Source organism: Pituophis catenifer, unplaced genomic scaffold, assembly GCF_029215685.1.
Source record: "Pituophis catenifer annectens isolate HBS135680 unplaced genomic scaffold, rPitCat1.0.hap2 SCAF_12, whole genome shotgun sequence".
Taxonomy (NCBI): domain Eukaryota; kingdom Metazoa; phylum Chordata; class Lepidosauria; order Squamata; family Colubridae; genus Pituophis; species Pituophis catenifer.
The window spans coordinates 14,232,014-14,256,766 of NW_027256892.1; the positions used below are offsets into that span (position 1 = coordinate 14,232,014).

At 42.4% G+C, this 24,753-nt stretch overlaps 1 protein-coding gene across 1 annotated transcript in view; it reads left to right on the forward strand.

Moving 5' to 3' along the window:
- Nucleotides 1–2,037: 2,037 nt before the first annotated feature.
- The window catches only part of DCPS (decapping enzyme, scavenger), a 76,305-nt gene continuing 53,589 nt past the window's right edge, over nt 2,038–24,753 (forward strand). Inside the window, exons 1-2 of the mRNA XM_070952283.1 lie at nt 2,038–2,211; nt 9,891–10,059. Of these exons, the coding sequence (XP_070808384.1) occupies nt 2,038–2,211; nt 9,891–10,059 (343 nt within the window). The remainder of the gene's footprint in view (nt 2,212–9,890; nt 10,060–24,753) is intronic.

Sequence of the window (24,753 nt, forward strand, 5' to 3'; positions counted from 1 at the left end):
GCAAAGTCAACGGGGAAACCAGATTCACTTAAGAACTGTGTTACTGATTGAACAGCTGCAGTGATTCACTTAACAACTGTGGCAAGATAGGTTGTAAAATGGGGCAAAATTCAGTTAACAAATGTCTCGCTTAGCAATATAAATTTTGAGCTCAACTGTGGTCGTAAATTGAGGACTTCCTGTATTATAGCTTTAATAAAATGGCAGTATTAACCATGTTTTTTTTAAAAAAACAAACAGCATAATACTCCCTTGAGTTTGTAGCCATGGTTGGCTTTACATTTCTTGGCAGTACACAATTATTAATTTGAGAGAATTCAGATCCCACCATTTACACCCCAGTGAGCTGCCTGAGGGTGACAAAGCTGCTGTGAGATTTTGTTTCCACATTTGTATGATTTACGGAAAATGTAGGTGGCTAAATTTGCATATTGTGCTAAACTGAAATCCTTGTTAGTTTTGGTTTAGAGGTATGAATCGGGCCTTTTTCTGGTTCTCTGCAAAGCCTGCTAACTGTAGCTTATTCAACAAAGATGAACTAACCTCTGATTTAAAAATCCAGACTGTGTTTATACGGTGGGTGTTTAATTTAATCCTGGGTCATCCAGGGTTAGTATTGCCTTGAACTGTCACTAAAAATAAAATGTTAGCCAATGATCCTTCTGGGAATGGTTTGTGTAATTTGAAATGGAAGGAAATTCTGAGATTTCATTCTAAATTGCAGGTGCATTTCCCATGATGTAAATCTGAATGCTGAATTGCATTTGGAACGTAGTTGGGTTTACCTGCAATGTTTGGAATACTGGTTATGACTTATAATGAATGGCCCATGCAATAAATTTGGAATAAATTTGGTTTTTTGTATCAGAGGACAAATGGCCAGTAGAAAGCATATGATTATAAGATGAAAAGGGTCTTTGCTGCTTCAATAAATTTTGGAACTCCCTGCAAAGGGCGGCTAGATTCATTTTTTCTATGACCTTTTTATTTAGGTATCTCTTTTCGACAAATACACCATGTTTCTTTTTTTTTTTAATTTTATTTTGATTAAAAAACAAAACAAAAACAGCAAACACAAATATGACAATACAATATACACAACAAATATACATATATCAAGTCTTACGACTTGTATTTTAGATATTCACATCAGTAAACTATATTCCTCTATATATATCTCTACACCTTTACATATATAACGATATCTTAAATTCCCTTTTTGATTTATTGTTTTCTTATTTGGTACTTAATTCCTGTCTTAACTATTTCCTTTCTTTTTTCATGTTCCTAGTTCTATTTTATTTTCTTTTTCTCCGGCCAGTCGTACCATCTTTGCCATACTAGGTAATATTCCCATACTAGATAATATTTTTCCTGCATTTCTTTTGTAAGTTTATCCATCTCCGCGCACTCCATCACTTTTAAGATTATTTTATCTTCTGGTGGTGTATCTCCCAATTTCCAACTCTGAGCAAAAACGATTCTTGCTGCTGTTAAAATATGGGTAATTAGATATTGTATTTCTTTTTCATATTGGATTGTACATATTCCTAATAAATAGGTTTCTGGTTTCATTGATACTCTCTGACTTGAATACACCATGTTTCTTATAGACCTCCTTTTTAAATGCCTGTTATGTGTCCATGAACCAATGTAATATCCTTTTTTATAGACATATAGGTATATATTGAGTAAAGCATTTGGAACAGTTTTGAAAAATCTCCATATATAGAAGCTAGTGCATAGCCATGCTAATTTTTCATTATTTCTCTGCTTTGGGGCGTCATCTAGTAGAGGTGCCTGCTGCAGGAACTTGAAGGAACCATGAAGTCGTAGTCCAAAACTATTGCGCGACTACTCTACATTTCCTGAGTCTAAGTCTAAGATTTGCGAGTGTACGCAGGCACTTGGATAGTTTCTCTAAACAGTTCCTAAGTAATAGGGTCCTCCGGCCGGTAGAGGGCGCCGCTGAAACGTCACTGGCGTGCGCTTGGCGCTGATCCAGATGCGCCTGCGCGCTAGCTTTATGCTACGGAGATGGCCGAGTCTCCCGCTCTGAAGAGAAAATGTGAGGAGAAAGAGGGAGAGAACGGATCCGCCGCGTCCCAAAATGAAGGGCCGGCCCCCGGCAACTTCCCTTTGGCCGAGCTCTCTGTGATGAAAGTGCTGAGGGAATCTGCGCGGGAGAAGGCGATCTTCCTCCACGGGCGGGTAGGGGAATTATTGGTTCTCGGGTTTTGGAATTGTTAGGTGGCGGCCAATAAGAGAACAGGGGCGGGGCTTAGCCGGCGGAGTCTCACTCCCCGCCCCTTGAGAAGGGAACGTCACGATTTGCATATTTGCATGACGGGCGGAGAGCGTGTGACGTCATCGCACACCTGTCCTTCCTGCGTGTCGCTCCCGCTGCAAGGTGTGCCAGAACTACAGTTCCCATCACCCCCCCTCATTAACAGGCCGTGTAGTAGACGGGGAGGGGGTGATGGGATTTGCGGTCCAAAGAATCTCAAAGCCTCTCTAGGGGAAAGGGATGGAAGGATTGGATTGCTTGCTCTGGCTGCAGAAAGATGGATTGGAGAAATGAGGATAATGAATGAAGACAGTTGAGAAGAGGGGGAAGGGAAGGGAAGGGACTGGTCTCTTCCATTGAGTGCAGAGGAGGAGTGTGTGGGGTGGGTTTGCACTTCTCCAATTTTGGGGGATTCCCCATTTGTTTGCTGAGGAGTGTGAAAGAAGCAGCAGGAGGTGTTTCTTCTCCCAAGTTGGGCTGATGTGGGAAGACTGCACAAAATAAAAATGTGCATAGACTTCAGAATAGACTCCTGGTGAACAGTTCCCATGAATGTCTGATCTTTGGGCTTTCTGCATATTGTTTTAATTTAATCAAAAATATACAAATAATTTATATATTTTATATTTTAATTGATTTGTCATATTCATAAGAATATATAACATGATATATATAAGATATGATATGATATGATATGATATGCAATGCTATATAATATATACCCTGTTTCCCCCCAAATAAGACATCCCCTGATAATAAGCCCAATTGGGCTTTTGAGCACATAGCAATAAAGCCAAGCGCTTATTTCAGGATTCAAAAAAATAAGACAGGGTCTTATTTTCAGGGAAACACAGTAATAATATATAATATATAATATATATGCACAACTCAGAAATATTAAAAGAGGCACAATGGAAGCATTGGAGCAATGTTTCAGCCGCAGTGGGGCTTTTTTTTGGCAACCTGAGTCTACACTCATGGGTCTTAAACTTGGCAACTTCAAGAAACTTCAGCTTCCAGAATTCCCCATTCTGGCTTCCTTGGGAAACACTGCCAATGAGTAAAGATGGAAGAGATCGAGAGGTACCAGGCAAAGATGGGAAAGAACTTGGGCTAGTTATAGTAAAAGCTCCTTCAAGCTCATGTTCTGGTAATGATATGGACATGGTAGTTCCATTTTCTTGGCAACAATACAGAAATGCATTACCATTACATTATTCCAGTGTTTTTCTAAGCGTTCCAATCTAGCATATACTCTGAAGAGATTTTTTGTGGTCTTCCATGCAAGCACTGGCCAGATCTGACACTGTTGAACTTTTTCAAGATCAGCCAAGGTCACTTAGAGGCTGCCATTTGCTGTAACGTGGAAAGAAAGAAAATATTTTGTACTCTAACCTCAGCTGATGGGTTAGCATCAGGGATGGGTTCTACTTACCTTTACCACCGGTTCGCAATGGGATCACACGTGCATGCTTGCTTTGCTCGCGCGTGCTCCTTGCTTCTGCGCAGATCGCTGATGATGACATCCGGGGCGGTGGGCGGGGCTTCCTGCCAGTTTTACTATCGATTCTTGCAAACCGGTCTGAATCGGGGGTAACCCACCAATGGTTAGCATCATTTATTTACCTATGTTTTCTTCCTTCGCTGCCCCCCCCTTCCAAGCTTTTGTGCTATTCAGATTCCAACTACAAAGCAGATTTTTTTTTTGACAAAATATATTCCAGAATATCCAGGCTATATATTGGGAAGAACCCACTGATAATGACCTGGGTTATTGTTCAATCCCTAGGACCGAGATGGCGAATCTATGGCACTCGTGCCATAGCTGGCACACAGCGCCCTCTCTGCGGGCATGTGAGCCATCGCCCCAGTTCAGCTCCGCCACGCATGCCCACACGCTTCCCACCGGCCAGCTGGTCATCGGGTGTCTGCCATGCATGCGCGGGAAACGTGCGGGGCCCCCTCACGCATATGCGTGGGGGCGGGACACATGCGTGGGGGCCATGGGCACATTGCATTTTTGGGGTTCAGGCACGCACATTTGCGCACACGCGGTTGCTTTAGGCACTCGGTCCGGAAAAGGTTAGCCATCGCTTCCCTAGGAGAATACATGGATTTATATCACACAGTAACCTATACAATCATTGTTTGTTGAATAAAGCTTAAGAAACTACAGTGGATTGTGTGCTGAGCCAAAAACAAATAAAATACTGTGGGTTTTAGCAATGGAGATGTCCTAGAGGAGACCTAGTCTACAGGTTTGACAGTGAGGAATAGTAGAGCAGTCATGCAGCTGAATGAAATTGTGTAGCCGAGTGCCCAGATTGCTATTATTTCACCTAACAAAAGCATTACCTACGTATCTCCAGATTTAGATTATTTTTCTTATTAGCATATCTATTGCTTTTGGCCAGGAGATCAGTTTTTCATTTTTAGTGTTTAAAGCGAAATCGAATTGCAAACTAGCAGTTAACTTGAATGCTGTAAATAAGATGGATGGACTTGTCACTCAGGGCCTATAAGAACTGGAAAATTGCAAGTACTCTTTTAATTCGCCATTTACAACTATATTGTGCTTCAAAGGCAGATTCTCCAGAGTGCAGGGGATACAGCTGGATTAATATTTTTATTATCTTCTGTAAATCCACCCGGAGATAACCAAGGCATGCAGTGAAGTGTCAGGAAATTGCTCGCATCTCTATCATTTTAAAAAAAGAGTCTAAATTCTAGAGGAGTGCTTTTTTTTTTTTAAAGGAAGGTGGATTAGATTCAAGGTCAAATTCAAAGTGCGGGTGAGTAAAACTATTAAAGGGAGGAAGGATCGATAAACTAGAGTTACAAAGCACCACCAAAAGCAGGTAATATGCTTCCTGGTGGAATAGCCAAGGTCAGATTTAGTACAGTAGATACAGATGAATTGTTCCACCATTCCTCATCCCAGTTCAGTGTATCACAAGGTTAATCATGGCATACATTTTTTCTACCCTAATCATCTTACCAGGCAACTGGCTATGATAAAGTATAGTAAATTCTTATTAGTGCCTTGTGCAGATCCAAATCCTCCTCCTGTATCTTATTACCCTGAGTTTCTTCTCCACTCCTCTTAATATCTAAAGCTCCCTGATACCTGTAAGCTAATATGTTTGATAAATGTTTAATTTACATATTTCATTACTTGTACATGGTTTGCCAATTTACATCTACACAGACCAGTGTGTTCACATTCAAGGTTTTAGGGTTTAGAACTTGACTGATGACTATCTCAACAGATACTTGAGGTCTGCGTTCCATATGTGATTATCTGTGCCAATGTATCAAAATAAAAACGCTTTATATCATTCCTGGTTTTTTATCCCATTTTTTAAACTTGTGGCTTAAGGATCAACTATTCATGATCATGGATGGTAATGATTCAAAAAGTAAGAGATACTGGAATAAATTATAACCAGATCTCTCATTATACTTGTGATACTTTCTTCATACATGTACTATACATACATAAATTGGAGGGAAGAGCCGAGGATTTTGTTCAGTAAATCACTCAGATTCGGGCAGGTCTGGACTCTGACGGGATAGATCCAGCGAGGGTGACGAGGACAGGTCTTGAGACTGTTATCTGGGATGAGTTTGATCCTGTGACCCCCAGATGACGTGGACAGGATTCTGGGTAGATTGAACGCGACCACATGTTTGTTGGACCCGTGTCCCTCCTGGTTAGTGCTGGCTTCCCGGGAGGTGACGCGAGGCTGGCTCCAGGGGATTATAAATGCTTCGTTGGGTGAGGGTGTCTTTCCCGCCGCCCTGAAAGAGGCGGTGGTAAGGCCTCTCCTCAAGAAGCCTTCCCTGGACCCGGCAGTATTGGCTAACTATCGTCCAGTCTCCAACCTTTGCTTCGTTGCGAACGTTGTTGAGAGTGTGGTTGCGCGACAGCTACCCCAGTACCTGGATGAAGCGTCGTATCTAGATCCGTTCCAGTCGGGCTTCAGACCTGGGTACAGCACGGAAACGGCATTGGTCGCGTTGGTTGATGATCTCTGGAGGGCTCGGGACAGGGGTTGTTCCTCTGTCCTGGTCCTGTTAGACCTCTCAGCGGCTTTTGATACCATCGACCATGGTATCATGCTGCACCGGCTGGAAGGGTTGGGGGTGGGAGGCACCGTTTTACGGTGGTTCTCCTCCTTTCTCTCTGACCGGTCGCAGTCTGTGTTGACAGGGGGGCAGAGATCGACCCCGAGGCCCCTTATATGTGGGGTGCCGCAGGGATCGGTTCTCTCGCCCCTTCTGTTCAACATTTATGTAAAGCCGCTGGGCGAGATCATCCGTGGTTTCGGGGTGAAGTACCATCTGTACGCTGACGACACCCAGCTGTACATCTCCACCCCGGACCACCCCAACGATGCCCTTGAAGTGATGTCCCAGTGCCTGGAGGCCGTACGGATCTGGATGGGGAGAAACGGGCTCAGGCTCAACCCATCCAAGACCGAGTGGCTGTGGTTTCCGACGTCCCGATATAGTCAGCTGGCGCCATCGCTGGCTATTGGGGGCGAATCATTGGCCCCCACGGAAAGGGCTCGTAACTTGGGCGTCCTCCTGGACTCACGGCTGTCTTTAGAAGAGCACTTGACGGCCGTGACCGGGAGGATTTTTCATCAGGTTCGCCTGATTCGCCAGTTGCGTCCCTTTCTAGATCGGGACTCGTTATGCACAGTCACTCATGCCCTCGTCACCTCTCGTCTGGACTATTGTAATGCTCTCTACATGGGGCTCCCCTTGAGGTGCACCCGGAGGCTCCAACTGGCGCAGAGTGCGGCCGCACGGGTGGTTATGGGAGCAACATGGAGCTCCCATGTAACACCTCTCCTGCGCGCACTGCACTGGCTCCCGGTGGTCTTCCGGGTGCGCTTCAAGGTTCTGGTCACCACCTTTAAAGCGCTCCATGGCTTAGGACCTGGTTATTTACGGGACCGCCTACTACCACCAACAGCCTCCCACCGACCAGTACGCTCCCACAGAGAGGGGCTCCTCCAGGTGCCGTCGGCCAAACAATGTCGGCTGTCGGCCCCTAGGGGGAGAGCCTTCTCTGTGGGGGCACCGACGATCTGGAATGAGCTCCCCCCAGAGATACGGAGGATTCCGGATCTGCGCACCTTCCGCCGTGAGTTGAAGACGCTTTTATTTCATCAAGCTGGCCTCGCCTAAATCTTCTCCCTTTTAAGTGTAAATTTTAAATTTTTAATGTATTTTAAAATTAGGGGTATTTTAAATTAGGGGTATTAATTCAGCCAAATTTATTTAATTTATTTTATTTGATTTTAAATTTTGTATATTTATGTGTTTTATTTCATGGCTGTACACCGCCCTGAGTCCTTCGGGAGTAGGGCGGTATAGAAATTCAATAAATAATAATAATAATAATAATAAATATCTGCATATGCATACATACATACATATACATACACACATACATACATACATATTTGCAGCCAACTATTCAATGTGCTAATCAGAACTGGCTGCTGCAATATTTATTTATTTATTAAATTTATATACCGCCCTATTCCTGAGGGACTCAGGGCGGTGAACAGCTAACGATAAAAATACATGTAATACAAACGTTAAAAAAAAAACAACAATTAAAATATACTAAACACTCTGATCCTAGATAATTCAAGACATCCCAGTTTAAAATAAAATCAAAAGCAATATAAAGGGAAAGTTAGGCTAAGCCGGCCTGCTGAAACAGGAATGTTTTGAGGGCACGGCGGAAAGTGCGCAGATCCGGAATCTTCTGTATCTCTGGGGGGAGCTCGTTCCAGATGGTGGGTGCCCTCACAGAAAAGGCTCTCCCCCTGGGGGCCGCCAGTCGACACTGTTTGGCTGACGGCACCCTGAGAAGCCCCTCTCTATGGGAGCGTACTGGGCGGTGAGAGGCTATTGGTGGCAGAAGGCGGTCTCGTAAGTACCCCGGTCCTAAGCCATGGAGTGCTCTAAAGGTGGTAACTAAGACCTTGAAGCGCACCCGGAAGACCACAGGGAGCCAGTGCAGCTCGCGCAGGAGGGGAGCCACATGGGAGCGCCATGCTGCTCCCATAACTACCCGCGCGGGCCGCATTCTGGACCAGCTGGAGCCTCCGGGTGCTCCTCAAGGGGAGCCCCATGTAGAGAGCATTACAGTAGTCCAGGCGTGAAGTGATGAGGGCATGAGTGACCGTATTTAACGAGTCCCGATCCAGAAAGGGACGCAACTGGCGAATCAGGCGAACCTGATAAAAAGACCTCCCGGCCACAGCCGTCAAGTGTTCTTCTAAAGACAGCCGTGAGTCCAAGAGGACGCCTAAGTTGCGAACCCTCTCCGTGGGGAGCAATGACTCATCCCCAATAGTCAGTGATGGCACCAACTGACTATATCGGGACGTCGGAAACCACAGCCACTCGGTCTTGGATGGGTTGAGCCTGAGTCTGTTCCTCCCCATCCAGATCCGTACAGCCTCCAAGCACCGGGACATCACTTTAAGGGCATCATTGGGGTGGTCCGGGGTGGAGATGTATAGCTGAGTATCATCAGCATACTGATGATACTTCACCCCAAAACCACGGATGATCTCACCCAGCGGCTTCACATAAATGTTGAACAGAAGGGGTGAGAGAACCGACCCCTGTGGCACCCCACATACAAGGGGCCTCGGGGTCGACCTCTGCCCCCCTGTCAACACAGACTGCGACCGATCAGAGAGAAAGGAGGAGAACCACCGCAACACGGTGCCCCCCACCCCTAACTCTTTCAACCGGTGCAGCATGATACCATGGTCGATGGTATCAAAAGCCGCTGAGAGGTCTAATAGGACCAGGACAGAGGAGCAACCCCTGTCCCGGGCCCTCCAGAGATCATCTATCAATGCGACCAATGCCGTTTCCGTGCTGTATCCAGGCCTGAAGCCCGACTGGAACGGATCTAGATAAGCCGATTCATCCAAGTACTGAGGAAGCTGTCGCGCTACCACACTCTCAATAACCTTTGTAACGAAGCGAAGGTTGGAGACTGGACGGTAATTAGCCAACACTGCTGGGTCCAGGGAAGGCTTCTTGAGGAGAGGCTTCACCACCGCCTCTTTCAAGGCGGCGGGGAAGGCACCCTCTCTCAAGGAAGCATTTATAATCCCCTGGAGCCAGCCTCGTGTAACCTCCCGAGAGGCCAGCACCAGCCAGGAGGGACACGGGTCCAATAAACATGTGGCCGCGCTCAGTCTGCCCAGTATCTTGTCCACGTTTTCCGGAGTCACAGAATCAAACTTTTCCCAGGTAATATTCTCAAGACTTGCCCCCATCCTCCCTCCCGAATCTACCCAGTCAGAGTCCAAATTTTCCCGAATCTGAGCGATTTTGTCATACAGATATTGTACAAAGTCCTCGGCTCTACCCTCCAAGGGGTCCTCCCGCACTTCCTGGTGGAGCAGGGAGCGGGTCACCCTATATATATATATCAAAACGGTCTTTGATTTTTTGCATCTTGCTTGTGTGCTTCCAAGCACATCTGTTGTTGGTTGCTGGCATCAGGGAATGACTTTGGTGTAGCAGAGAACTATTTATGTTCTTATTTCTTTAGGTGAATAGTACTTCTGGGGATAAGACAGATGCTGTTGTGATCCTTGAGAAGATTCCCTTCCAGGAAGAGAACATTACTGAACTCCTAAAGAAGCACACTGGACTTCAGCTCCAGATGTCCAATGACATCTATAGTACTTACCGCCTCTTCCTTCCTCCGGAATTAAATGGTGAGTGGCCATCAAAGGAAGCTTAGTTGTATCTGTGAGAAGCAGTCCCATATGTGACCCACCAGCCCCTTTTGGTGTCTTTCAGAACCTTTCTGTAATGGTTGTAGAAATGCTCTAATGATGGTCCATCATAACTTTGAATGGTCGCTAAGTGAGTGGTCATAAATCAAGGACTACCTGTAGACTGCAGTTGGGCCTGCAAAGTATGTTAAGCAATAAAGCATGCCAAAGAAACAACATAAGTTGTGTTTTCTACTTCTACATTCACCATCCATTTCTCATTGTGGCTATAATCTACCTAAATTATAAATTATATGTCCTCAATGCACATTATGGCTTCAGCAAGTAATAGTCCCTTAGAGAAGTCAATGCTTCTTGTTTTGTGGTTCATCAAAGGATTGGATTGTACATCCTGCCGCTTGCAGTGTGAGGAGGTCAAGTAAGTTTCCTTAGATAGCATTCTTAAGTGTCTGTGTCATGCACCTTAAGACTTCATTGGGATTTTTATTTGTACCCCAGGGTTTGTATCTTGGAAGTCAGGGGAAACAGCCAGAGTCAGGGAAACAGGCAGGTAAGCAATAGCTGAGCTACAGCAGGTATTTGAGCATGGCAAGTGTCTCAAAAAGGCCCTTAATGTTGTGGCCTGCCAGCGGCCAGCGAAACTGGTAGCAGAGTCGGACAGTGAAGAGGTTGGGGAGGAACTTGGGCAAGTCCTGGGGGCTGGGGAAAGCTCGGACGAGGGCTCTGCTTCAGAGGCAGAGAGGGAGATAGACAGCAGCAAGGCAAAGGAACAGCTGGAGCCCATTCCCAGTGTGCAAATGCGCAGAGCTGCCAGAAGACAAGAACAATTAAGAAAGCAGGGTAGACTCGTGAGTAAGGCCACACCTTGCAGATGATTGGCCCCTCCCATAGGACAAAGGAGGAGCGAACGGGATGTGGGCTTTTGCAGGAAGCAATTAGTTCATCTCGTTTCAAGATTGGAAAGATCTGTTTGTGACTCTAATAGACTCTGTGCCAAGTTTGGCCTTGCTGTGCATATGGAATTTGGTTCTCTGGCAGCGTTCCAAGTGAGATAAGGTGGGAGTTGATAAACATTCCACTGAAAGACTGTTTGCCAAAGCCTTCTTGACTGTGAATGAACAGTCGTGTTAATAAAAGAGGTTTTACGGGCTTCCGGTTTCCTCGTCTTCGGCGGCGGCGGTGCCTTTTGAAGCTCCGCCAGCCCCGCCGCTTGTAGAGCTGCTTTGCGACCAAGAAGCGGCTCGAAAACTTCAAAATCCCTAGGATTTTTGAAGAGAGATCGCAGGGCACAGGTTGAGCCCCTGCAACCCCCCCAGGGAATAGTTTCTGGGGAGGGAACAGGAGCGGCTCCCGTTCAACCTGCTGGAACTCCGGGCGGCGTGGGACAAGTCTGCTTTTGCAGAACAAGCCGGCTACAGGAAACTTCAAACTGAAAGGAAAGGAACCAGCCTTAATAAGCAGCATATTTTACTTGAACCCTGAAACTCGGAATCGCAAATATTAGAGTTTTCTTGGCTTTCTAATCTGAGTGAAAAATGCGGATGAGTGAAAGTGAGTCGTAAAAACATGGCGCTTAGCCTCAGAGTTAACGAGCTGGCGAGTGTGGATTGCTGAACTCATCTTGCTTTGTCACAAAGTTTCTAAACTGTTACGAAGTTGCTTCGTTTATAACAAGAGAAATAAGAGAGTAATTTCTCCTTTTTCAATACTGGACTTTGCTTTACTTTAGTTCTTATTCGATTAAATCTGGGGGACTTTTTCAGAAGTCTTTGTGGAGGTGGGAGAGGAAGAAGAACTTCCCTTTTTAGTAAAACCAGCATACGTGGCAGGATGGCCTCAAAGAAGCAGGAAGTGAAGGCAACAGGAGGTGGATCTCCCACACATAAAACACAGCCTCCCCCTGCACAACAGATACAGACTCAGAAAAAAGATGTTGATGTGGGAGATTTAAAAGAATTTATTTCTAAAATTTTGGATGATAAATTTCAAAAATCTCAACAGGAGATAGATGATAAACTTCAAAAGTCACATCAGGAATTTATGCAGGAAATTAATGAAGTTAAAGATATGGTGAAACAGAATCAAAACAAGGTGACCAAAAAAATATCAGAAGTGGCGTCTGGCCTGGCAGAATTTATTATGAAAGTTGATTCTAAAGTTGAAGAACTTAAATCAGAAGTTAATGTTAAGATGAAAGACAATGATTATAAAATTGCTGATGTTGACAATAAAATGCAAAGAGTTGAAAATGAGATTGTGATGGTACAATTCAGGGCAATGGAGTTTGCCATACGGCTTCGAGGAATTCGAGAAGAGGAAAGACAGGATTTGAGACAGGTTTGTTCTGAGGCCCTGGCCAAGATTTTACAAGTTAATCCTGATGTGGTTTTTCACAAAATAGATAAAATTTACAGAGTGAATTCTTGGGTGGCCAGACAAAGACAATTGCCCAGAGATGTGGTCATATATTTTACAGATAGAGAAATAAGAAATGACATCCTGCAAAAATCCTTTTACACCTCTGTGCAAGTGGGGGGCTCACGAATTGGAATTTATAAAGAATTACCTCCTAAAATGCTGAAAACCAGAAAAGAATTTGGCTTTCTTGTTAAAGAATTGCAAAATCTACAGATACCATTTCGGTGGGACGCCCCAGTTGGTATAATTTTCAGATACAAGGGAGAAAGATATCGTTTGAACAGCGTGGAGAAGGCAGAGCACTTTTACACTACTATTCTTAAGGAAAGAACACCATCCCCACGTACATCTACAGTTTTGGAGATTAAGGAGAGTGATGAGAAGCAACCTCAACGAGAATTGCAAGAACAGTCTAAGCAGGAACTTGAGGAAATACAAGGCGCAGAAGGAGGTTTTCTGGATGAGCCTTTGCTGGAATCTTCTCCAATCTTGGACCCGGTTCAGATGATTGAAGTTAAGGATCAACGTATAACTCGAGCTCAATCTAAGTTACTTAAACAAAAGCAACAACAACAACAGGAAAGACAAGACAAGAAGGCAGTTAAGAGTACTGCACAAGAGACTGGAGCCATGGGGGGAGCAAGATCGAAGCTTTCGGATGACCTTCGATTATTTTGCTCTTTGCTCCAGAAGGATGAAGATGACGCTTAAGTGTTTATCTTGGAATGTGAATGGGTTGAATTCAGCACAGAAAAGGAAGAAATTATTTACATATTTGAAACAATTTAATAATGATATAGTTTGTTTACAAGAAACGCATATTACAGTTCAAGATCAAAAATACTTGATAAACTCCAAACTAGGAACACATTTTATATCTTCAACGTTGCAAAAAAAAGAATGGTGCGGTTATCTATGTAAATAAGAAATTTACGGCTAAAGTTATAGAAACAGATGAAGACGGTAGGTTTGTAGCAATTGAAGTACTTACAACATATGGCCAAATTCTTTTGATAGGAATTTATGCTCCCAACCAACAACAGGATTATTTTTATAAAATGTTACATACTAAAATACTACAATGGGACTATAGATCTATTTTAATCATGGGAGACTGGAATGGAGTAATAGATTCTAAATTAGATAAAAGGAGTTCAGCGAAATCTAGGATTAGGCTACCTCAGACTTTTTTTGATATGAAAGAAGATTTGGAACTAAAAGATATTTGGAGAATACATAACCCAAAAGAACTGGACTATACTTTTTTTTCAGATAGACATAGATCCTTCTCTAGGATTGATTTTATTTTGTTGTCAGATGATTTACTTGTCAAGACAAAAAGAACAAAGATTTTTCCAAGAACTTTGACTGACCATAGCCCAGTATGGATAGAAATTGAGATGGACAAGATTGAGAGACGTTCTTGGAGATTAAATGAGAACTTGTTCAGATATGAAAAAAACACAACAGAACTTAAAAAGCACTTGAAAGAATTTTTTGAAATAAATTTGAATAAAGGTACCCCAATAGAAATTGTGTGGGATGCAAGTAAAGCTTATATGAGAGGGGTGCTTATCTACATGAACTCTAAACATAGACTGATTCGACAAAAGAAAAGATCTGAATTGGAAATAGAAATAAAGAATAAAGAACAGTTACTTATTAAAAATCCAACAGATGAAAGAATATGCGGTGCTATAAAACTTTTGAAAGATCAATTTCAAATGCTTATGGCGGAACAAGTTGCAACAAACATACAATATGCGAAGCACAATACATTTTGTAACGCTAATAAACCGGGCAGATGGTTGGCTTACACATTGAGGAAAAAACAGAGTATACGGACTATTGATAGTATTGATATTGGAGGGAAAGAAATTTTTCAACAAAAATTAATTAAAGAAGCTTTTGTGGACTATTATACCAAACTATACGCCAAAGAGGAGGTGCAGAATGGACTTATAGAAAAATATTTAAACGATAAAAGAGTTACAAAAATTACTGATCAACAAAAGGAAAGAATGAATTATCCTATAACAGAGGAGGAGATAATAGTAGCAATTAAACAGTTAAAAACAGCCAAAGTCCCTGGCACGGATGGTTTGACTGCAGTGTATTACAAAACTTTACAAGCTGAAATGGTGGGACAACTTAGAGACTTATTTTGCAATATTCAACAAGGGGGTAAAATACCCCCATCATGGACAACAGCTTATATATCTTTGATACCAAAAGAACAAGTCGGTCCTAAAAAACCAGAGAATTATAGACCAATATCTCTTTTGAATACAGACTATAAAATTTATGCGAAAGTATTAGCCAACAGGTTGATGCCAGTAATCCAAAAGGTGATTCATGATGATCAAGCGGGATTTATCGAGGGCAGATACATGAAGGATAATGTAAGGCAAGTAATAGATTTATTGGAATATCTTGAGAAGAATAAACAGATTCCTGCAGTGCTGGTCTTTTTGGATGCAGAGAAGGCCTTTGATAGAGTGGATTGGAATTTTCTACTAAAGACTCTAAAAAAGATGGACTTTGGGGATCAATTTATACAGGCGATTTCAGCAATTTACCAAGAGCAAAAGGCACAGATCATTATTAATGGAAGTTTGACAACAGAGTTCAAAATTGAAAAAGGAACAAGACAGGGATGTCCGCTGTCCCCACTTTTATTTATCTTAACACTAGAAGTCTTGCTAAATACAATACGGGACTCTAATATCTTGAAAGGTATAATGATTAGGCAAGAGGATTACAGAATAAAGGCATTTGCAGATGATCTGGTTGTTACCCTATCACAGCCAATGGAATCAATAATCATGATGAAGGACATTATACAGGACTATGGTAAAGTTTCAGGTTTTAGATTGAATCCAAAAAAGACTAAAATGATAGCTAAAAACATGACACAAGATCGTAAACATGAGCTTGAAAGGAGGGCAGGTTTTGAGATTGTACCAAAGGTAAAATATCTAGGAGTTCAGGTTGCAGAATTAAACATGAAATTGTTTCAAAATAATTATGAGGTGTTGTGGCGAGAGGTGCAGAAAGACATGGAGACTTGGAAAAAACTGCAGCTGTCTTTACTTGGAAGAATAGCAGCAGTTAAGATGAACATTTTGCCAAGATTTCTTTTTTTGTTTCAAATGATTCCGGTGCTTAAAAGTGATAAACAATTGAAAGTTTGGCAAACTGGAGTGAATAAGTTCGTCTGGAACGAGAAAAAGCCGAGAGTGAAATTGAAAATTATGCAAGATGTTCCAGAAAGAGGAGGTCTTAAACTTCCAAACCTACAGTTATATTATGAAGCAGCAGCTTTGACTCAAGCAAGCGATTGGTTTGGAAGGAAAAAGACTGGAATATTGAACATAGAAAGTTTTGATCTTCAATTTGGATGGCATGCCTACTTATTTTATGATGACAAAGTTGACAAAGTATTTAAAAGCCATATACTTAGAGACTCTTTGATGAGAGTTTGGAAGAAGCACCGATCCAAATGGGATTATAAAATACCGCTATGGCTGGATCTTGGTCATATTTTGTGGAATACAAATATAATGTCACTCGGGGGGTTTTTATATAAAGAGGTTCTTTTTACAGATGCGGGCAGATGGCAGCTGAAGACATTGCAGACACTGTTGGACGAAGGGATTAATCTAACTTGGTTACAATATAATCAATTACAATTGAGATGGAAAGAGGACCAAAAAACTGGTATTATGTTGCACAAGGAAGAATTGGTTAGACATATAAAAGAGAAAGGTCCAATGCATATCAAAAGGCTTTATAATGTTTTGTTAGAAAGGGATTCAGAAACTGAATTAGTTAAAGATTGTATGATTAAGTGGGCACAAAATTTTGAAGAACCAGTAATGTTGGAAACATGGGAAAAAATTTGGGTTCAGAATGTTAAATTTACACAGTCGCAGAATTTGAGGGAAAATTTCTATAAAATGTTTTATAGATGGCATTTAGATCCCAAAAAGTTGTCATGTATGTACCCTAACGTTCAGCCAAAATGTTGGAGATGTGAATGTTTGGATGCTATGTATTATCATGTTTGGTGGACCTGTAGGAAAGTTAAGGCTTTTTGGATAAAAATTTGGTGGGTCATGCAGAATGTTTTGAAGAAAAAAATTCAATTCTCTCCACAATTGTTTTTATTGGGCATAGTTAAGGGTTTTACATTGGGTGAAACAAAACTGATATTGTATATGATAACAGCAGCAAGATTGTTGATAGGTAAATATTGGAAAAATGAAGCTTTGCCCACTATTGAGGAATGGACTTTGAAGATGGCCAGTTTTGCAGAGATGGCGAAGATTTCAGCATACTTAAAAGATTGTTCACAAGAGACTTATGAATGGGAATGGAAAAAGTGGATAGAATATGTTCAGAACAAATATCAAACTAGAAAGTATCAAATAGCTTTTATGTGAAAATAATGTATTAGAAATATTTTAATGTAATGAGGGTAAAAAGAAAAATTATAAAGGGGAGGAAGGGGTTCAAGTTTTTACATAAGTCTTATATTAAGGGTTTTTTTTTATTTTTTTTTACTTTTTTTTATTAGATATGAGTATAATATAAGGAAGTCCGGGGGGAGGGGAGGGTTAGGGAGGGTTAGGGAGGTTGGGAAGTTTGGGGAGGGTGGTGGGGGGGGGGGGAAAGGGGTGAAAATGTAATTGTAAAACTTTTGCAATAAAAAAATAAAATAAAAGAGGTTTTACCAGGATTAAGACTTGCTTCATGCTTTCTAAGGAAGCCTAGGTCAGAACACTTCCCTAGTTTCTTGTACTGTAAGGGCAACGGGAGAAATGTAGTTTCAGAGTTGCATGATTCAAATTCAAATCCAGAGTCAAGGGATGCTTTCCACTCAACTGTGGTGAGAATTATACCCTTACCAAATCATATCTCCCTTGTATCTCAGCACATTCTGCTCTGGTGTCTTCCAGCATATCTCAAATTTCTCTGTCCTGCTAGAGTTTGCCATGTCTGCAACAGAGTTCATCTCCAAGATACCAAATAGGATTTCTCACCCTATCAATTTTTTAAAATTTGTACAGAGCATGCAAGGTAAAATTCTGTGTCGTGGGTAGAGGGCCTTCTAGGTTTTCAAGGTTTTTCCTTCCAGGATGGAATCATCAAAGAGGCAACCTTGCTTTGTCTTATCTAAGTCTTTTAGATGCTTTAATGTTTAAAAAAGTGGGGGAAGCTTTTCTATGTCATGGTCATTGTCTTGAGTGAAGTTTTCTGTCTTTGTGGCCGATGAATCCTAAATCGTGGCAAGAACATAATACAGATTTTCTGTGCCGTTTTTAAATCATCAGAAGAAAAGGGTGGCACTTACCTGCTCTCCCCAGGAGCTCACAATGTAGGAGAATATTTGCACTAGCACTTGTGATCTTGCTTTTTCTTGAAGGGAGCCACAAGGTGGCTCTCTTGGATAACTTTGAACTTCGAAAAGTAACTGTATTATGTTGCATCTAAATGGCAAGCAGGTGTTATGTTATTCCCCTTGCCATGTGTTTTACCCTAAATCCTGAGTATCAGTCCGATTCAGATTCTAAGGTGCAATCTCTATTTGTTCAAAACCTAAATCATTAATGTAAAAAAAAAATATCTACAGAATCAGTAGACGAAGATAAAAATCTAAAGTACAAATTCAGTTGGTCGCTTGGTTCAGATGTGCTAGGGTGAACTAAATATAGGTAGCCCTTGATGTTATGACCATAATGGAGCTGATCATAGGGTTATGATGGTTGTAAAATGGGGTTGACCATGTGGCAGACCCAGTTTTACGACCTATTTTGCAGTGATCGTCAAGTGAATGCGGTAGTCGTAAAGCAGCCGTCCAGTTGTTAAGCGAACACCAGAGTTGCTAAGCAGATCAGTGGTTCATCATGGGAGCGAATTTACTGAAAACCAGAAGTAACTGCTGTTGGGTTGTTGGTTTTTTGGCAAAACTGTTCTATAATGCAGTCACACGACCACTGGACACTGCATACAACCATAAATACAGCCCGGTTGCCAAGTGCCCCAAGTTCAGTCATGTGACTGCAGGGGATCTGACTGTTGGTACGTCACATCCAAGTCGTAAGTAAGGCCTGATAGGTCCATCTTAATTTTGAATGGTCACAGAGTGAGTGGTCATAAATCAAGGACTGCCCATAGATTGCAGTTGGGCCTGCAAAGTATGTTAAGCAATAAAGCACACCAAAGAAACATCATAAGTTGGGCTTGTTATTTATAACATTCGCCATCCGTTTCTCATTGTGGCTGCAATCCTAAACAATGCATATTATGGCTTCAGCAAGTAATAGTGAAGTCCACGGATCTTGTTTTGTGGTTCCTTAAAAGGTTGGATTGTACATCTCGGCCTCCTGCCTGTGGCAGTGTGAGGAGGCCGAGTAAGTTTCCTTGGATAGCATCCTTAAGTGTCTGTGTCCTGCACCTTAAGACTTCATTGGGAATTATGAATTTTTACTTATTTATTTGTATCTTGTCTTTTTAAAATGATTTTTACAAATAACTCAAGGCAGTGAATGCATCCAACACATTTGATTTTAAATTTGGGGGTTTTATAATTGAGCCAATTATTTAATAATTTTAATTATTTTTAAATTTTGTTTGTCTTTGTGCTTTTAATCAGGCTGTACCCCGCCCTGAGTCCTTCGGGAGAAGGGCGGTATAGAAATATAATAATAATAATAATAATAATAATAATAATAATAATAATAATAATAATAATAAGTAGTAGTAGTAGTAGTATTGTTATTATTATTATTTCCCCACAACAACAACAACCCTATAAGGTGGGTTAGCCTGAGAGTGACTAGCCCAAAGTCACACTAACTGGCTTTCATATCTAAGGTGGGACTTGAACTCACAGTCTCCCATTTTCTAGCCTGATGCCTTAGCCACTAGATGAAAGTGCTTCTGATGATAATATAGAGAGATGGTGGTAAATGAAGCTCCAGGTATTTTCCAAAACACCAGACAAGGCAAGCAAGACAAGAAGCAATGGTGGGAAACTAGCAGAAGAGAGACACACCCTAGAATTAAGGAGACATTTCCTGACAGTGAGAAACCAGTGGAACAGCTTGCCTCCAGAAGTTTGGGTTGCTCCATCATTGGAGACTTTTAAAAAGAGACTGGACAGTCATTTGTCTGAAATGGTATAGGGCAGGAGTCAGCAACCTGCGGCTCTGGAGCCGCATGTGGCCCTTTCACCCCTCTGCTGTGGCTCCTTGTCACTCAAAATACGTGTCACAACCGCCAATATGCGATACCCGCCGGCACAGGATTTATTGAGTTTTTCAACCCCGGGTAGGCCAACCATGGATAAATCCAAGAAAAGAAAAGTTTCAGAAGAAAACAGAACATTTAATTCAACTACATATGCTAGTTTTGTCGCCGTTCAAGAAATAGTCAGGCACGGGAAGGGTTTTGTGGCTCCTGGTGTTTTCTTTTCTGTGGGAAACGGGTCCAAATGGCTCTTTGAGTGTTTAAGGTTGGGATAGGGTCTCTTGCTTGAGCAGGGGGTTGGACTAGAAGGCCTTCAATGTCCCTTCCAACTCTGTTATTCTGTTAAAATCAACCACAGAATATCAATCATCAACCTGTCTGCAGAGGGCGATGAGCAGAGGGTTTTAGATTTCATCTGTATGGTGAGTAAAATAGGATGCTGTTGGCTCCACTTAATAGATTGTTAATCTGATCCAGCAGAGACCAGATTTTTTGCCCAGATCTGGGATTACCACAACACAGCCGAGCTGGAAAAAAATATCAAACAATATACTTGGAGCAGGCCCCTGATGTTTTTTTTTGTTTTGTTTCTTTTGTTGCTTTGAAGTAGAGACATTACAAGCCAGGAAGATGAAAGTTTGTGTTTTTCAGACACTAAATGAGGAGTTTGGAGCCATTGACCCATGACTTCAATGCCGGCTTCCTTTTTCAGCACAACACCCCAGCAATCAGTCCAGGGGGATCAGAAGGAGCCAAAGCATATAATTAGCCTTCCACTCTCTAACCATTCCCACACGCCCCTCCCCGGCTGCTAAAACATGAGGAGAGTGTGGCACCGAGGGTTTAGTCTGTGCATTTGTGTATGTATAAATGCATGCACTTCTAAATTAAGAGGATGAGGAGAACGGATGGTCATGAGGGCACGTTCTTGAAGGTGTGTTGTGTGTGAATTGAAGAAGGTGGCTATAAGCATTTTAATAGGGGAATGTGGATATGCAGGTAGTCCTCAACTTACAGCAATTCATTTAGTGACCATTCAAAGTTATAATGGCACTGAAAATGACTTATGACCATTTTTCACACTTTTCAGCATCCCCATAGTCACGTGATCAAAATTTGGGTGCTTGGTAACTGACTCATATTTAATGACGGTTCCAGTGTCCCAGGGCCATGAAATCAACTTTTGCGAACTTCTTATAAGCAAAGACAATGGGGAAGCCAGATTCTCTTAACAGCTGTGTCACTAGCTTAACGACTGCAGCAATTCACTTAATATCTGTGGCAAGAAAGGTCGTAAAATGGGACAAGATTCACTTAACAAATGTTTTGCTTAGCAACAGAAATTTTGGGCTCAATTGTGGTCGTAAGTTGAGGACTGCCTGTATGTAAGCTGCAGATGGGTGTGAAGGGGGTGGGATTCAGACCTTGTGTAGATTTCCTATACTCAGTCCTAAACACAGATACAAACACACACACAAATACACACATGTGCACATGTTCCCAAACCTTGAACAATTCCAGAGTTACTTCCATAATGTGGACTAATGCATGCCCAACCAGAAGTCCAAGTATTTGAAAATGAGACACAATAACATCTGAACATTTTCTTTTGTGAATTTCCCATTGGATTAAGAGGAGACAACTTGCTTTGTAGGACTAATACCGGCCTTAGAATAAAAGGGCCTTCTGTTTATATTCAGTGAAAATTCTTTGAGTAGCAGAGGGCTTTGATGACTCTTTCTTGTTACACTTTACAGACTGATAAATGGTTTATTGGGTGATGGTGTAAAGAAATAAATAGCTGCTTATACGTGTCCTCGCGTTTCAAGTAGGCTTGAGTTATGGCATCTCTTAACGCAGGAACCATATGCCGCTGGTGGTGCTTTGCATATCTACAGCTGCAGATTTGATTTCTGTATTCAGTTAAAAGGCTTTTTCCATCGCTAAGCTTTATTAGGTGTGGAGTGGGGTGGGATTATCTCAGAGAAGTCCTCCTGCCAGTTGGAAAAGGGTCAGATGACGCCTTGAGTTAATATTGTATTTTCCTTGAAATATTACCGTGTTTCCCTGAAAATAAGACCCACCCCGAAAATAAGCCCTAGCCTGATTTTTAATGTGTGCACCTAATATAAGCCCTACCCCCAAAATAAGCTCTAGTGAAAGGTGGTGGTGTGGCCAGCATAGGTACAGCCTGCACAGTGCAGATGAGTTGCTTACTTGTCCAAGCAGCGGGCTGAGGTAGAGGTGCAGGGGGGGGAGGCAGGTGATCCAGACGCACTGTGCGTGCTGTGGGAAAGCCAAGAGTCAGTTGGCCAAAGTTGGTGGCCAACCATGGGGGGCTCATCTTCACGTCTCTCAGCTTGCCTGTAACCTGCACTTGGACAGGGAATCAACTCACCTGCACTGCGCGGGCCGCACAGCCCCAGAGTGCGCCGACCAGCTGCTGACAGATACCATCGGTCCCCATGTGCTTGCCACCTCTTGTGCGCATGCCAGGGGGCAGAATGCCCAGCCGGGCTGATCACCCTGAAATTGCATTTCTCCAAAAATAAGCCCTAGTGCTTGTTTTGGAGCCCGAAAAAATATAAGACAGGGTCTTATTTTCGGGGAAACATGGGCATATTCTGAAATGCTCTAAAATAGAGGAGTAAAGGAAAGCAGGCTGAGGAGGTTTGACATTTTCATACCTTTTGGCTGCACGGTCTTTGATCCCACTAAAGCTAATCAAGAAATGAGCTTCATCAGAATCAATAAGGAGAAATAAATCGATTGTTTGCTTTTCTGTATGCCTTCCGTTCAGCCGAACAATTCGAAGAAGAACATCAAATATTGGTTCCCAGTGTTTATTTTTAGATAATGAAACTAAATATGTGATAAAACGTGTTGGTTCAAACGGAGGTAAAAAGAAAACAGGGCTCCAACAATAAGTGTAAAAGCACACTTGGGCAGGATTTTCCAAATTTACGCGAGTTGTGTAATCTATAGGTAGTTCTCAACTTACAACCCTTTGTACCTTTCAAAACCATACATTGGCACTGAAAAATCGGCCCTCATACTTACGAACACCAAGGTCCACCCCATGGTCATATGTTCCTATGGTCATATGATCCAATGCAGTGGTGGGTTCCTCCCAGTTCGGCCCGGTTCCGCCAAGCCGGTAGCGGTGACGATATGACATCACCGAACCGGTTCTGCCCCCCCGCCCCCCACCCCTGCGTTATTCTTACCTTTTATTTGGCCCCACCCCCAATCTATTGCTGCCTCCTGAGTCCCAGCTGATTGGCTAGAAGGAAAAAAACTATTTAAACTCTTGCCACGGGGCTTCAAAGGGCGGCCCTACAGCTGATCAGTGTTAAAAGGCAGTGTGGTGGTAGACCAGTGCCTCCAAAAACAAATGAGTAGACCGCTGCCTGCAAAAATACATGAGTAGACCAGTGCCTCCAAAAACAAATGAGTAGACTGGTACAGCTCTGCAAGCAGTTAAAAGCCTGGTAGATCAGTACCTCTGCTAAATCCTAAAGAATTGTCACATGACCATCAAGCCACGCCCACAAAATAAGCCATGCCCACAGAACCGGTAGTAAAAAATTTTAGAACCCACCCCTGATCCAATGGTCATATGATCTACCCCATGGTCATATGATCCAAATCTGGGCACTTAGCAACTGGCATTATTTACAACAGCTGCAGTGTCCCTGGGTCATGTGGTTGCCATTTGCAGCCTTCCCAGCCATCAGGGAAACTCAATAGGGGAAACCTCGCCGCTTAACAGCTGCCTGATCCATTTAACAACTGCAGTGATTCGCTTAGCAACTGTGGCAAAAGAAATATCATAAAGTCGGGTGTCTTTAACATCTGCCTTGCTTAGGAATAAAAATTCTGGTTCCCAATTGCAGTTATAAGTCGAGGACTCCCCGTATCATCTTCTAAGAAGTGGAACTAATCAGGTAAAACACTTTTAAAACAGGAAAGGTTCACCTCCTCATTCTACAAGGAGGTTTTTGGTGACTGCATTCACACCTCACACTAAGCTCTGAATCGGCAGTGAACAACGTTTAAAAAAAAACACTACCCAGTTAATCTTCTTGCTTTAAGTATGTTGAAAAGGAAAATAAAAGACTCTATTCAGGCTGCCAAACCCCTGAGATATTTGAAGCTTCACGCCAATTTCCTTTTGACAGCATTTAAGAGCTGCAAGTTCTGGTATCCCGCCCACCCCCAAACCCCTCCCCACGTGCTTTTCCATTTTACCTCTGCTTTGCCAGCATCCCTCAGAGGCATGTTTGAAACACTTACTTACTTTATTGTCTAGTTAATGTTCCTTTCAAGGTTTGTCTCCTCTGAGCTTATATAAGCTAACGTGTATAACTAAAGCCATTATAAGGCTATTAAGCATTACTTTAATTTTTAATAGCTTGCGTGTGTTTGCGTGTGTGTGTGTGTGTGTGTGTGTGCGTGTGTGTCTCAGATGCTTTTTATTTCACTTACCTGTGATGCAGGCTTGTGGGTACTGCTTCTGCTCTAAAGCAAATTAATTGCTTTCTGTATCAAAACCGAAATGCGTTTTTTTTCTTCGACCTTTTCCCTCCCAAATTAAAGCAAAATTGGTCTTTTAGAGGGCGGGGCCAGGGTTGTTTGGGGAGGGCTTGGATTTATGTCTTTCCGCTATTTTTCAGGACCTTGAAAGGAGCTTAGAATTCTCCCTTACAACACATCCATTACATGCAGGTATTAGTATATGACATACTAATCATTGCAGAAGCCCTTCCCGCAGCCCTCGTTCCCCTGCTTCATAAATAATAGCTAACCATGGGGAAAATGCACAAATGCTGGTGTGGTGGCCTAAGTAAGATACACCTACTTAGCATTTTATGCAATGAATCAGAATAGAGCTGGAAGGGACCTTGGAGGTCTTCTAGTCTAACCCCCTCTCAGGCAGGAGACCCTATACCATTCTGGACAAATAGCTGTTCAATCTCTTATTAACCAGTGGAACAGTTT